Here is a 14,716-nt window from a genome sequence, read left to right as displayed (position 1 = left end):
AGCAAATGTTAGACAGCTCACCTCACAGCCGTTCCGAGACATGCTGTGAAACACTGATTTTTACAGTAAATCAGTTTTATTCAGTTTTTCTACTGGTTTTAATCCCCTGCCCTGTTTGTTATGGAGGAGTCCTCTGCAGACAATTCGGCTACTGGTAAAATCTCCAGAACATCTGGTTCATAAGTTATCAGAGAAATACCATACAGTGCCATACGGTGTCAGCCAAACTTTAAACTCTGACTTTAAATGTGAAACTGCTTAAATTCAATGCTTTTACTGGTTATATGGATGAATCCATCCTTAATACTCAAAATGAGACCAAGACGATTCCCACATTGTTTTTTTGGTCGCATGAGGGATAAACCCACGAGTGGTAGCCTTAAAGAGCTTTGCCTATACTCTGGAGTTACAGTTTGTAACTAACGTTTCTAGTCCAGATGCTGAAAACAACTGCTGCGGAGGAACAGATGTCTGTGGGATGCAATACTGTTGCCATCTTCACCAGCCCAGGGGATCTCTTATTACATTTCCACCAGTAGACTTAATTTACACCCAAAGAAGGGGAGATGTTGTTTGGAGGGTTCATAGCTTTTGTTTTCATGTTGTTGAAAATGTTGTTGAAAAGGTTATCTCCAATGTTAGCACCATGGTCTGAACCAAGACCTCATGGCCTGTAATGTTTGAGTGCTGGTCCTGTTTAATCTGATGGCTTTCCATCAGTATGAGCTTCTGGATAGCTAGCTAAACCAGACAGCTGCCGCACAACAAATATGTATGTTGCAGGAGTCACAACACACACTAGAAAAGTCTGAAACCAGCTGACACTCGGCTGAATGCCAAAACGACACCATGACATCAAGAATATGCTAGTTAGTGTCATCTAGTGACATTTTGCGACATTTCCAGCCGCTTTAGCTACTTTACAAAGTAAAGTTGTTGTTTACAGCTGGTCCACAATAGTTTTCAATTATGACCTCAATTTTGCACAATGGCCATACACAGTCCAGACAGATACAAGGTTTTGACCATGTCTTATGTATCTAAGGAGAGCAAAGGAAGAGGGGCACACTCTTCTGAAGTGTAAGTAAAAATTTTTTTCATTAATGGAGATAATCCATTTTTCACTGACAGCGTCTAACTAAATAAATAATTGTTAGCACTTTTGCCAAGGTTTTGTGTATTGAAAATGACATATCCCATGAGGCAATGGGGTGGCATTGTGCTCAGATGATAATTTTATTAAAGCATTGACTTTCAGCACTTTGAATACATTGCAAAATACAAGGAGAAAAAATCTAAATGGAGGCTGCATTATGTTGTTAATGGAAAATGGAGGGTACAATTTAACTAGATGGTATGTTTTTTCAGGACGCTCCCTGCTGTGGCAATACAGAATAACAGTGTGACATACCTAGCAACATGGAGGAAGCAATGCAAATAACCTCCCCAATGGAATTAAGTCAGAGATAAAGAGCCTCCAGGGTGCCAACACACACAGCAGAGTCAGAACTAACAGACAGCAACAGCAGAGGAGTGACTGAGCTTGCACTCATTTAAATAGACCATCACCACTGTGACATGCAGTGTCATCCAGGGACATGCCTGTCAGACAAGTTGAATTAGATCAGTGGTTCTCAGATTTTTTTCTGGCATGCCACTTCAGGCCCGCCCACCCAACAATTTTTATCAATCATTATCAATGATAGGGGGAAGCGACTAATAAGGGGATCCATGTTTGATTTTAGTGAAATAGAGTTCAGCACGATAGCATCAGCAAACTCTTGTTTCTTTATTTGCCATACATCATATAATCATATTCATTCAACTTAGTTTCACTCCATATTTTTCGCCCCAGTCTGAGGACCAGTGAATTAGGTCAAGGCTTTGTAACAATAAGCTAACATGCAGACCAGTACTGTAAGAAAAAGGTTTTAGTTTTATTTCATTGTTAAGATACTGTACCAAAAGTGACTGAACCTAAAATAAGGAAAGTAATGATTGTTAAAAAACGGCACCGTTGTGTGATGAATGGGACATATAGCCTAAATGCCATGTTTATATGAAGAATAAGAATAATGTGAAGTCTGTCCTCTCTAATGATGGACTAAACTCTATCATAGCTGAATGGGACAACTTTTGATAAAACTGCCACTGTAGTGACTGTGTCATATTGATAGGAAAACAAGACGCTTGCCTGTGGTTTCAATGATGGATTGCATTTGTCAAACACTATTTCTGAACTATTTCTATTGTATTACAGACAGAAATACCTTCTGATGGGGGAAATTCATATATTCATGGATGAGTTTAGAATTTTTATTTTATGACCACTGATGTTATTCTTTATTTCCCTCTGCTATCTGTCATACAAGTTTTACTTTTTATTACAGCTTGTTGGAATTCAGAAAAAAATGGGTTTAAATAAAGAATATATCAGCATTTCTAGTGCCGATACAGGGCTATCCTCTGACATTTGATTTTAAACCAAATTCTAAACCTGTTCAGTCCTGGTATTAACATGAGTCTTGGGTGATTCAGTCACAACTGAACAGCTACATCAGTTCATTAACATGCGTCACCACATGCGTCTCGAGTGACCATGTGATCGGATCTCACTTCCCTGCTCTATATGCAAGTAAACACATTGATCATTTCTGTTTGCAAAGACCAAATGTGTTATTCTTTTTAAGGGGCGGGAGGCAGCGATGCACTTCCCGCCGTACGTGCATAAACTTAAAAGAAAAAGAAATCAAAACAAGCCTGGTTCTGTTTCTAGGTGTCTTCCAGGCAAAGCAAATCACCCAAGATGTTTGACGCACTTCTAATCTTTCTCCATGGGATTCTCGAAATTTTCAGATGGACAAAGTCAGCTGATGCAATTTGTACGCTGTACAATGCACTGTATTTATATGCTGTTTGTTTGTGAATGAGTATGCACATCTGTTTATGCAAAGGATGTCAGTTGAGTGGCCAGTCCTTCAATGTGGCCCAGCACACATAAGTGTAAACACTAAAAGAATATAGCCATGTGTGGCCGGGCCACCTCTGAATGTGGTCAGAAAGTTCAGAGATTGAGTCAGTGATGACCACAAACACATGCAGAGAGCTGAAATCACTGGTATCCAGTCTGTTTGGCTTGAGACTAGAGCTGCATGATATCTTGGCAGATAGTGCAACTTCGATATGCAATTGTTATTTCAGTTGAAATGATTGCTTTTGCATTTTATTTTAACTGAAAAAAAGTTTCAAATGATGATGATGTGATTTTTGTTGAGGCTTGTACCAAACATGTTCCCTTACGTCTGGAATATGATTTATAGCACAGCAATGCTTATGGTGCTAACAATGCACAACAGTGTTGTGACAGCCCACATTGCAATTTTCCAATATATTTTGATTAATTGTGCAGCCCTATTTGAGACCTTTTAAAGTTAAGCAATACAGAGCAGTTCAAGACAAGAATGATCCCTTTTCAGTTTGTTACATTTGACAGTTTTAGGAATATGGGGATGTAAAACCAAAAATGAGGGAAACATCAGAAAAAATCAGCACAAGCAAGAATTTTGTTATTCATCTTTTGATACCCTTAATACATTTTGTGACCCTGGCTGTGGGCCACAGACTGGCTTAATACTGGTCACTGGTGGTTTTAGGGCTGAAATTCTCACTCTACTTGTTGCATTTTAAAATTAGCCCTGCTAATCGTTTCAAAGCCCACTTACTGCTGGGCTCCACAGGAAACCGAAAACTCCTGAGATGAAGCCTACATGAAGCTCCTGCGTCACACTCTTGCTCGCACTTCACTTAATATCCTGAATGAAGATAAATACCCGCGGTAAGTGAGTAAATGAGGTGAAGGGACTGCGGGAGGGCAGCGCCTCCTCAAGAAGCCGCCACTTACAGCCACTTTAAGATCGCTTCAAACAACCGGGTCCGGACAGGAAGTGGCTAGATTTTTCCTTCAAATTAAAAGCGCACGTCAACCTGAACACCAGTAAATGTCTTTCATTTGACATTGTCCAGACCGGAAGTGATCGTGTTGATTGTCGCTAGCTTGTCGGTAGCAGCGCTGCCAATAACCTCTCAGTTGAAGGAGGGACTTTGTGGAGCGCTGCGTTGGTGGATGCTTTACAGTCAGACAGGCGGACCGGTGACTTGAAGAAAAGCACTTTTCGGGATTTTCAGAGACTCGCAGGCTATTTTTTCCTTGACGACATCACACAGCAGACAAACAGATCGATAGACATGAAGAATCCTCTGTACTGGGCTATGCTGGTGGGGATGACCATCCTGCTGATGGAGCAAGGTAAGTGATGGATTTTGTTCTCCTTGGAGCACTTGTTATCGCCGCCTTCGACTCTGGTCGGGTGCGCCTGTTTGTCAGTTTATGAAGTGGCTCATGCATGTCGCGGACAGTGTTGGGCCTGATGCTGCCCACCCAGCTTAAATTAAGCGATTAGTGAAGTGCAGTTGAGCTGTCTTGGTGCCACCGGCGTGACTCTAAGTACCGGGTGTGCTTTGAATGTATTTTTACACGGGTTATATTAGGCTGCAGCCTCTTCTCTTCTGTCAAAGTTTAATCCCTCCAGTTTAATTCTCAGCAGTGTCAGTGTTGCTTCAGTTGTGCATTTTGCATCTAAAAAAGAGAAACAGAAGTAAAATGTCATTGATCATTCTGACTGTATAGCCTCCAGCCACACTGCTCTCTACTTTAATGCACCTGCACTGTGTAATTGTCCTTTTTGCGCCTGTGGCTCCTGCTGCCCGCGGATCATAGAGACGCATGGTAAATCTCCCGGACGGGAGGTCTTTGCTGCAAAGTTGATTAAGCATTAGTTCTTAATCCATATTGACTGCGTGGTCAGGTCATCCAAGTTAAGCCCTGTATTCTCCGGGCAGGCAAGAGTTCCTTGCTGTTGGAGGAAGAGAAGCAAAGCAGCTCAGTCTTTCTGACCTTGTTTACACCTGACATTAAAAATTCAATCCAATAAGTAGATTGTGGCTGGATAGAGGCGCACTTACAACATGCAAATTAAGGCCACCTAAGGAAAATGAAAAGGGCTTCTTTATCAGCCTTAATCAACTTCTTGTGTATTTGCTTTGCTTTATAGCTCCACCATCAGTACACAGTAAAATGGGCAGGAAAGAGGAAAGATTAATGTTGTGAAATCCTACCATGATAATGGCCCTTGAAGTCAGAAGTAAACTGTTAAATAAAAAGGGTGAACAAACAAGTGAAGTGGATGAATCAATGACTGTAGGAAGGAAGGAAGGAAGGAAGGGTGTTTTTCCCTACCACCTCACTATTTAATTTGTCCAGCAGTCCATTTGCTCTTTGTAGATGCGCAAAATACGCCCCCCAGACGCAAAGTCAAACTCCTGCACAATGAACTAGAGCAGTTTAAGATTTTTGCTTAAATAGCTAAAATTATGATGCATACTTACAAAAATTAATGTTTAACATAGAAATCAGAATCAGAATTTATTGATACCTGCAGGGAAATTGCTTTGTTTCAACTGCTCAACACACAGCTGAGCAGTTGTAAGGAGGAGGTAAATAAGTGAAAAAGTCTCAACTGCTATAATAATCATAAATTCACAATGGTCTAAGTGTAGAATAGAAAAATCTACATATGCATATTTGAAAAAGTATGTAATCATACAAAATCAAAGCAAAAATGGAAACAAGTAAAACAGATTAACATAAATTTAACAGTAAATTAACCATAATTTGCCGAGTTATACTGAATGAAAAGTGTTATGTTAACAGTAGTTTAATAGCAGAGCAGTGATGAAGATGCAGAATTAAGTAAATTAACATTAATTTAAAAATAAGTCTGCAGAAGTGGCAGTAGATCGTGGAAGTTGTAATCATTTAGCAGAAAAGGGAGGAACTGTGTAACTGGATGTCACAGAGAGGAGGCGCTTAGTTATTCAGAGTCTCTGTGTGAACGTGCTCCTCTGGCCAACCGCAGCATGAGGGAAGGAGATGATGATGGACCACATGCAGTCCATCACGGGAAACATCTCCTGAGCCGGTCTTCTGCATAAGTTCTTTGAGTGTGATGGTGTCGGGCTTTTGCCCTAGCAAACAGCTTAGAAAATGGTTCTGGCCATAAAAGCATTTGCTGCATGACACCACAGATGTTGAAGGACTGGAGCTCTGGCTCTTTCTGTAGAGAGCTGCAGAGTTCCTGGTCAAATCCAGTTTGCTGTCCAAGTGGATACCTGAGTATTTACATTCTGGTACCATCTCCACCATCTGTTTTGCTGATGTTGAGCTGCAGGCAGTTCAACTCACTCTAGTTCACAAAACTGTCCACTACCCTTTGGATCTCTGACAAGTCATCCGGCCCTGATGCATGCAACAATTGCAGAGTCATTAGAGAACTCCTGCAGATGGCAGGTCTCTGTGTCGGACCTGAAGTCCGACGTGTACAGGGCAAAGAGAAGAGGGGGCAGTACAAACCCCTGTGGAGCTCCGGTACTGCTCACCACTGTGTCTGACAACCAGTTCTGAGGACATCTAGTGGTATTCCAGGATCGAGGACATCAGAGGAGCATGACATTCTTCCCCAGCAGGGTAGCCTTAATGATGTTAAAGGCACTGAGGAAATCACAGAACATGATTGATTAACAGGAACAGATGAGGTCACAGCTTTACCTCCTTCACAATGATGTTTTCTAATAAAACTATCCTGTCTTCAAAATTATGCCTTTTCACCAACATTGACACATTTAATAGAACTGTGTCTATTCCCATATTTTATTCCATCTTCAGCCGCACTAAATGAGGGTTACATTGAATACCATGAACCACACTGGTAAACTGAAACTGTGATGTCACATGGCACACTGTTTTAGCATATACAACTGTGAAAAAACTGGGGCACAGAGTCTTTGCACTTTTCAACCTAATTATGTATTTCAGATGTGTCAGTGGTAAGAGAAAGATGGAATTAATCAAGTGACTCACTGTGTGTGGTTTCGTAAACCAGAGAGAGCTTGCTTTAACCCCACTTAATGAAATTCAGCGCGTACTGTCACTGTCAATACCATATATTATTACTTATGTTGCAGAGTAGTGAAGTCATTATTTTGCAGGTGAGAAGTAGTTTCAATTGAAAGAAGACCCCTGACAATATTTTGAAAAATGCACAAATTACAGCTGAAACAAGCAGCGAAGGAGACATTGTTTTGTGTCACATCGCACCATAAAAAATGTCCGCTTTTAATACACCTGGAAAAATTGTCCTTTCCCCCCATTTCAAGTCCAATCCATTCTCCAGACAACATCAAATTTTTGCTGAAGTCATTTGCATATCAGCCAATCTCTTGCAGAATCAGAGATGTGTTAGATTCGATTAGATGAAACTTAAATGGTCCCCGTAGGGAAATTGGGTCATTGCAGCAAAATAATTCGGCACAGATGAGGAATGAGGCAAATTGTGATAAGATAACAAATAAACAGAACCAAAGAACATATGGAGGATAATAAATCATGAATGAATAGAAATAGGCAGATTTACAGGTGAGCAGAAGGATGCAGGGTATGAATGCATCACCAGTTCTCATAGAAAAGACTATATCTTATTCCTGCAGTCTCCTTAAGGTTGGGGTTGGATACTGCAGCATTTTATCGAACCCCTTATTCAACACAATTGTTTTTGCCTCTGTTTATTATTATTATTATTATTATTATTATTGTTGTTATTATTATGCCAAAATGGCTTAATGTCCTTGCTGGAATGAGCTAGAAACATGAAACTAGGCCAAATACCTGGAAATTATTACAACCTTTCAAAAAAAGGCCACACCCCTCACATCACAAATCCGATTGACTTGAAATTTAACATACAAGTTCAACCCAATGTGGCCTAGTCTGGCATGACTCTTTTTCCATTTTGAATTTTTTGAAAAACATCCACAGTGCACCAAGAGTTGTATAAAGCTTGCTGATATCTTATTGAGTTAACTTCACAAATTGGCCATAATTCATGATTGGTCCAATCATCCTGGTAGATATCTTCAGGTCGTGTTTAGGAATAGGCCTACCAAAGCATTTTGAGCCCGAACCATATGGGCTGACAAATAAACCAGCAACGTGTACTTCAAAACCTGGTGAATAGAATTTCACCAGATTTTTCACTAATCACTTTTCAGATGCCAGAAACATTATAGTGTTTACTAGTGGCCTAATTCAGTCAAGACAATTTATCTAGAGGGTGGTTTCTTTTACAAACAAACAATCACTGATCAAGTGTAGACACCAGCTTGGAGAGAGTCACCAGACAATGGCAACAAGCTTGATTTTGGCCTACATTAATTATCTGATGTTTGGCCAATGTGCCATTGGCAGTCAGTGGTGGAGGAAGTAATAGTGGGCTGAGAAGCAGTGCTTTGCTGACCTCTCTGGCTGAAAGTTTAACAGTTGTAGTAGCCCAATGTAAAGTTAAATCTTTACCAGTGAAAGTCCTGTATTCAAAATTTGAATTTGTATTTTTATTTTCAGATAATGGTATTGTTATTGTTTTTGTTAATGTGGAAATAAGTTAGTGCTAAGACATCATAATTGTCAACTACATGGTACATGTAGTTGACAATTATGTCAACTACATGTACTCCATGTACCATTACATGGAGTAACGGTACAGTAATTCCCTCCATAATGTAAAAGAGATGAATTATACCTAACCCTAACCCTAACCTTAACCCTAACTAGAATAATGTAGAAAGACTTGAGTAAAGTACAAGTACCTCAAAACTGTACTTAAGTGCAGTATTTGACAAAATGTTTGTGGTTCCTTTCCACCACTGCCAGCAGTGCTTGTCATTTCAACAGCTCACATCACCTGTATGTGCTTTTGTATGTTGCACTCTGCTGATTAAACAGGAGAGGGAGGACAAAATGTAGTTATGACATTATTTAGTGTTGGAAACATGAATCCAGGTCATTTTCAAACCTGGAATATGAACCATAATGGAACCAGCAAACAAGTCATGTTAAAAGTTTATATTTCTTACCCTGAGTAGTTAATGCTTCCTGTTCTGTATGTAATTATTATTATTATTACGATGAGTACGTTTCCATTACAAATGCTTCGTAGCAATATGTTTTTAGCTGTGGGTATGCTGCCATGGCTGTTGAAACATGCAAGACTGTGGGTCTGTTTTTAAAATAGAAAGTAGCTATTACAGTAGCTCCTCTCATGATCTGACCTGATTATAATCAGAAATGAAAGCAGCTTGCAAACATTGTACTGTTCATGAGAGAAATAATGATGTTTTGGCTCATGTACAGATGTGCAGAGAGATGTGCAGAGCACCCTGCAGGTCAGACCGAGGCTGGTGGGTTGGATGTAGAGACCAGGGTAAATCCCAAGAACAGAGAAAGACAATCCGGAGCAATTGATAGAGACAGTAAGAAGCGCCTGGGCTGATGCGCTCTGCTTGTTGGCTGGATGAAGCTGGAGCCACTGTGGCAGGAAGCACTGTACATCTGGATGGCGGTCGACACGAGCAAGTGCTTAAAGCGCTTCTCGGTGCACCTCAAGGGGATGAGCCGCAGGCTAAATTTGCTGTGGGGCTGCGTCAGCTCACTGAACAGAAGGTGGAAGGCTTGGTCCAAAGTGAAGATCAGTTCAGTTTCCCATTGATGTATTTATCCACCGTATTTCTTTGTCTTTCATTTCCAGAAGACAATAGACATTGTGCAGAGTACATTATAGTGTCCTTTTGCTTTCTCATATGCAGCGGGAAAATATGTGTGAATGTGTCAAGGTCAGCTTCACAGTACCCCTCACTGAGTTCAGTTCACTGCATTATTTTCTCCCATCTAATATGCTTGGCACAGACAGTTGTACACATTCGCCTTGACAGAATTGATTCACATTTGACACCAGAGTCATACATAAAAAAAAAACAAAAACAGTTGTACAAGGAATGTGTGCCTAGAATGAACTGCACAGATCCCTGTGGGTTGTCTGTAAGGTGAAGCAGTACGGTTAACGCAGCTCAAACAAAGAGCAGCTCTTTTCGCTTTCCTGCAGCTGGTCGTACTGTTTCTGTCAGCGGACTGAATATGGAAGCAGCCTCTGAATGTTTCTTGAAAGCAGGTGGGATATGAACCTCAACAGTTGATCATCCTCCACGAGAACAGACAGAACAGACTCCAACATGTGAAGGGTAGGTGGTAAGCAATCAAATGCTGACATCAGTGGGTGTTGTGTGTTTTTGTACAAAGGAAACAAAAATTGCAAAAAAGAAAGCAGAAGTAGAGCAAAACATTACAACATGAAACTGCCCCAAAAAAAGTAGCACATGTTCTTTTCTTCACAAAGAAAAGAAGGGCATTTCTTACTGGAGTATTAATCCAGCTTAAGATAAACACTGGTAATGAGGCAGCCTCATTGTCTAAGTGGGCTGCTTCCCTCCCTCTTTCTCTGTATGTGGCTGGGAGAGGACAGTGCCGGCTGTGTTGCCAGGGTGCAGCACAAACTCTTGAGGTTTTTTTGGCTGAGACCCTTGCAGCCCTGTGTATTGTGCCCTTGTCCTTCTTGTCCTTCCTTCATCAGCCCGTGTCAGCCAAAGACGAGAATTATAGCCGGTTAGATCGAAATTTGGAGCAACAGCTGTTCTTGGATGGCCAGCTGAGAGAGCAGAGATGGATAGGGGTGGTGGTAAGGGAGCCATGGTGTGCTCGTTGTATGCAGCCTTTTGTTAAAGACATTGGGATCATTGTTGATGGGTAGAGTGTGTTCTCTTCTTATCACAGGGCTACAGCTATTCAGTAGGGATCCCAAAGAAAAAGAGGCAGAGATGTTGCTGTAAAAAAATGTCCATGTTTGTGTCTCTCTACGCGGTGCTCAGTCCACATGAAGTCATGCTGCAGGATGTTTGGGCTGAGCTGGCGGATGGCTGACAATGGCAGGTAGATATCACCATCTGTGTACAGCCGTGTGATATCAGAATGTTATAAATTAATATCATGTAACTTGGCCATGAGATGCTATTAAAGCCAGGTGCAAAGTAAGACACAGATGCATTGATGTTTGCATTTCAAGATAAAGCAGTGGAATTTTTTTCCTGATGCTCTTTTCCTGAACCTTCTTCTTCTACCTTTACTTCAGATAGTGAGTTACTAACCTTCCCAGAATGCCCCACAGAGACTGGCATGAACCTGTTGTATACAGCTGTGAGCTACAGTATGCATATCATTGGCCTGTTGTGAAAAAAATTCAGTTTGAATGAATGAGAACAAACTTGTAATTCCTTCAAAAAAATTTAAATGTCGCCTAAACTCCTCTGTAGAGTCGACACTGTTAATCCCGCAGGGCCTCGCTCATGCCAACAGGCGACTCCACAGATGTGTCGTCATGGTAATGCTACTGTAAAGGAAGTGTTTCTTCACTGACCTTTGTCAGTTGTCTGTCTCACAGAGCGGAGACTAAGCTTCCACTTGCACAATGTTAGAAATCAGCACTGGTTCTTTTTCGGTGAAATGTCATCTCCTCAGCCAGCTGTTTAAGTCGCACAAATCTTCTTCTGTCTATAAGTTTTGAACTTATTATTTGTATCTATAATGATCAATCAACTTGATTGATACGGCCATAGTGAGACAATCTCTGACTCACTGAAAATGTAATTTAATTTTAATTTAATTTTAAATTTACACTCATGATGTGTCACTTCATGGTCAGTCAGCTGTGTGTGTGTCTGAGTGTGCGCACGTCTGCCTACTGGGCTCACTGGTTGTGATTAGCCCTCACCGAGCTGACCTGAGTCAGTGGCACAATGCGAAGTATGAATTATTAAATTGTTTATTAATCACAAAGTAGTGGGGCACCTGATATACTGTATTATTTGGTAATTAAAACTTAAAACTGGCGGGAAACACTGGGCTGGCGATGGGTGTCATCTTTTTAGCTCCCTAGTTGAACTGATCTCAGTACGCTGCTCTGAGTCTGGGGGACTGAACTGAAGCTTCAGTAGCTGATGCTGATGTTTTTTTTTTCTGGCTGTGATTTGGGAAAAGGATGTTGTACTTTACAAAGTCACAAAAGAGTGTTACAAAACATGCAACAGGCTGTTGCTCTTATACATTACAATGTATGCATTGAATTCAGACATGATTACCGTATATTAAAGTTTCTCACATACTACAAAGCGTGGGCTGTTGAATAAAAAAGTGGGAGCCCTGGTGTGTAGATAGACTGAGCAATCGAAAATAGGGATGGAAATGAGCGAGAGAGGTTTTTTTGTGATGCCCCCTGCTCCAGAAATACAGACTGTCTCATGGCTGCACTGCATTCTGTTACAGGTAAAATTGCTACTTCTACTTCTTCCACATAAGTTAAAAAACTCTGGACTTGACGTCCATGAAATCAGAAAAATACAGGACGAAGCAACAAAATGGACCCAGAAATAAAAGACTGATCACCAACAGCAATTTTTGTATTATTGTTGTTCCACAGATGAGTCAAGAGGTTGATTTTTTTTTTAATTAAACTTCATGGTGCTTACTTTCACAATGTAATATTAAGGAAATTACAGACATTATGAGATGACTAGTGTCTGTAATTGAGAATTATTACTCCACAGATATGAAACTGCCACTTTGCCTGTTTCTTGGAAACAGCAAGAGGCATTATTTGTTTTCTGAAAAGGCAAATTGCAAATTGGAGGTAATTGTTATCCAGTTGTCTTTTTCATTCCTGTCGTGGGAAGCAATTTCTGTGTTGCATTCTATTTCTGTATTCAGTATTGCTTCTGTTTTTTTTTCTGTGTTTGTGTGTGTTTGGTATTTTCACAGTTTCATATCACAAATAAATTGTTTCTGGGTTGTAGAAAATGTGTTGTAAGGGTTTAATGGAAGCCTGATTGATTCACTCATTCTTAGTTTGGGTCAACAATCAATTTGTCTACTGGAATTTCACTGAAGGCTTTTAGAGCTCAAGCTGCATTTTGTATGGAATTGATAATTTAGCAAAGAAGGAAGAAAAACAAATCCCAGGAGATGTGGAGAAAAACACATTTCTTGAATAAAATCATATTATTATTATATACTCTATATCACCTGATAGACAGACAGACACACAGTGAGACAGACATACAGACTGCATCTCGAGGAAACTTCTGAAATGCTGATACTTGAAATGCAGATAAACGTATGTAAATGTCATGGGCAAAAAATGCAACCTGAATCTGACTTTTGTTCATTTTTCATACTATAGGGGATGGAAATGTAGGAAATGTGCTGAATAAAGTCCTTAGTCTGCACATGGGCTTCAGTTTAACTTCCTAGATTTTAAATAATGCAGCGTCATCTCACAGTAGCAATACCTACAGTCGCACAAAAGTAAAGGCAAAGCTTATTGAGAAGCTTTTTCTCCCCCACACAGTTTTCCAAGTCACAGTGAAGTGATCATGTGACTTGGTGGCCACAGGGGACCTTGCCAGGGAGGGCTGATTAATAAGCAACAGGGATAGTGACTTCAGACTGTGTCCATTCACCAGGTTGTCGTGTCTGAGGAATGCTACCTCCTTGAGAAACTCACAGCTTGCACTTTCACGATGTATTTCACTGTGAGCAGCTTTATAGAAATACACATACATGTACTGTGTGTGTTCATACCTCTTACACAGCACGTTGAGGTGGAGTAAAGATGCAACATTCCCTAATTGGACAGGATGTTTTGTCACAGAGGCCTGAGTATTGAGTGTTGAGTGTCTCTCAACTTAAAGATCCCTGACCAAAAAAAAGTAGACTGTTCTAATATAAAATAGTATTTATACTATGGCTTGGCTAAAGACATGATGGTTATTATTTACTGAGAGATGTGCATATATATTGCCCAGTATGCACAGCTAATCAACATTTTAAATTTTAAATATTTAATCAATAGACAATGTCAACCCATCTTGCATTAGTACAGAGTTGTAACTAAACCTGACTGAGAGACTAGATGATCAGTGTCTTGTTTTAAAATGATGTGTGCCATATAATGTCTGGACCCCACAGAGGCTGCAGGAGAGCACAAGTTTCATTTGACGCAGGCACATATGGGTGTGTATTCATGTGCAACGCAGTTCGTAAATACTGTGTAAACAGCATTTATTATGTTATCTATTATTGTATTTTACTCTTGACTTGTCTGGCACAAAGTCACAGAAAGGCCGTGGAAGTGGTTGGTAAGCAAGACAAAGAACAAAGACCCACAGGCCAGATAGGTCAGAGAGCCAGACAGACTAGAGAGAGATGCACCTTAGCGTTAGCCTACTTTTATTTGCTCACATCGAACTTTACCTGATTGAATCGAATCGAACCATCGAATTTACACTCTCTCACAGTGTTAAATGGCAGGAGGATAATGAAATAAGTTGAAACAACAGTTTATTGAGCAAGAAGCCAAAGGAGTACAGTATAAATAATGGATCATATCCCCAACATGAACCCTGTGATGAGCAAAAGCTCTCTGTCTTTATAATCAGCTTACCTGTAGTTCTTGTGTCTAGAATGTGTAATAGCTTCCTCCTGCTTGCAACGAATATCCCTCTCCTGCCTGCACTACCGATACAATCAACCCATCCCTGCTACTATTCTTTACATTCTGGATTGTGGAGACTTCGCAGCCCTCCAGGAGTGTTTACAGCCTGAGATATGTCTCTGAATCTTCCATATGTTCTTTTTATCTGATTTGAAATCGCAAGGGAAGGA

At 40.4% G+C, this 14,716-nt stretch overlaps 1 protein-coding gene across 2 annotated transcripts in view; it reads left to right on the top strand.

Moving 5' to 3' along the window:
- The first annotated feature begins 4,091 nt into the window (after positions 1 to 4,091).
- Positions 4,092 to 14,716, top strand: part of ntm (neurotrimin) — a 419,652-nt gene continuing 409,027 nt past the window's right edge. Inside the window, exon 1 of one of the 2 annotated variants that reach the window (XM_071461187.1) lies at positions 4,092 to 4,306. In XM_071461187.1, the coding sequence (XP_071317288.1) occupies positions 4,246 to 4,306 (61 nt within the window). In that variant the 5' untranslated portion in view covers positions 4,092 to 4,245. The remainder of the gene's footprint in view (positions 4,307 to 14,716) is intronic. The other variant, XM_071461184.1, reaches the window with a different exon arrangement.

This window comes from Trachinotus anak, unplaced genomic scaffold (genome assembly GCF_046630095.1).
Source record: "Trachinotus anak isolate AG129_WGS33_773 ecotype Australia unplaced genomic scaffold, CSIRO_AGI_Tana_v1 ptg000024l, whole genome shotgun sequence".
Lineage (NCBI taxonomy): Eukaryota > Metazoa > Chordata > Actinopteri > Carangiformes > Carangidae > Trachinotus > Trachinotus anak.
Note: the sequence above shows the minus strand (reverse complement) of the source record. Positions and strands in the feature narration are given on the sequence as shown.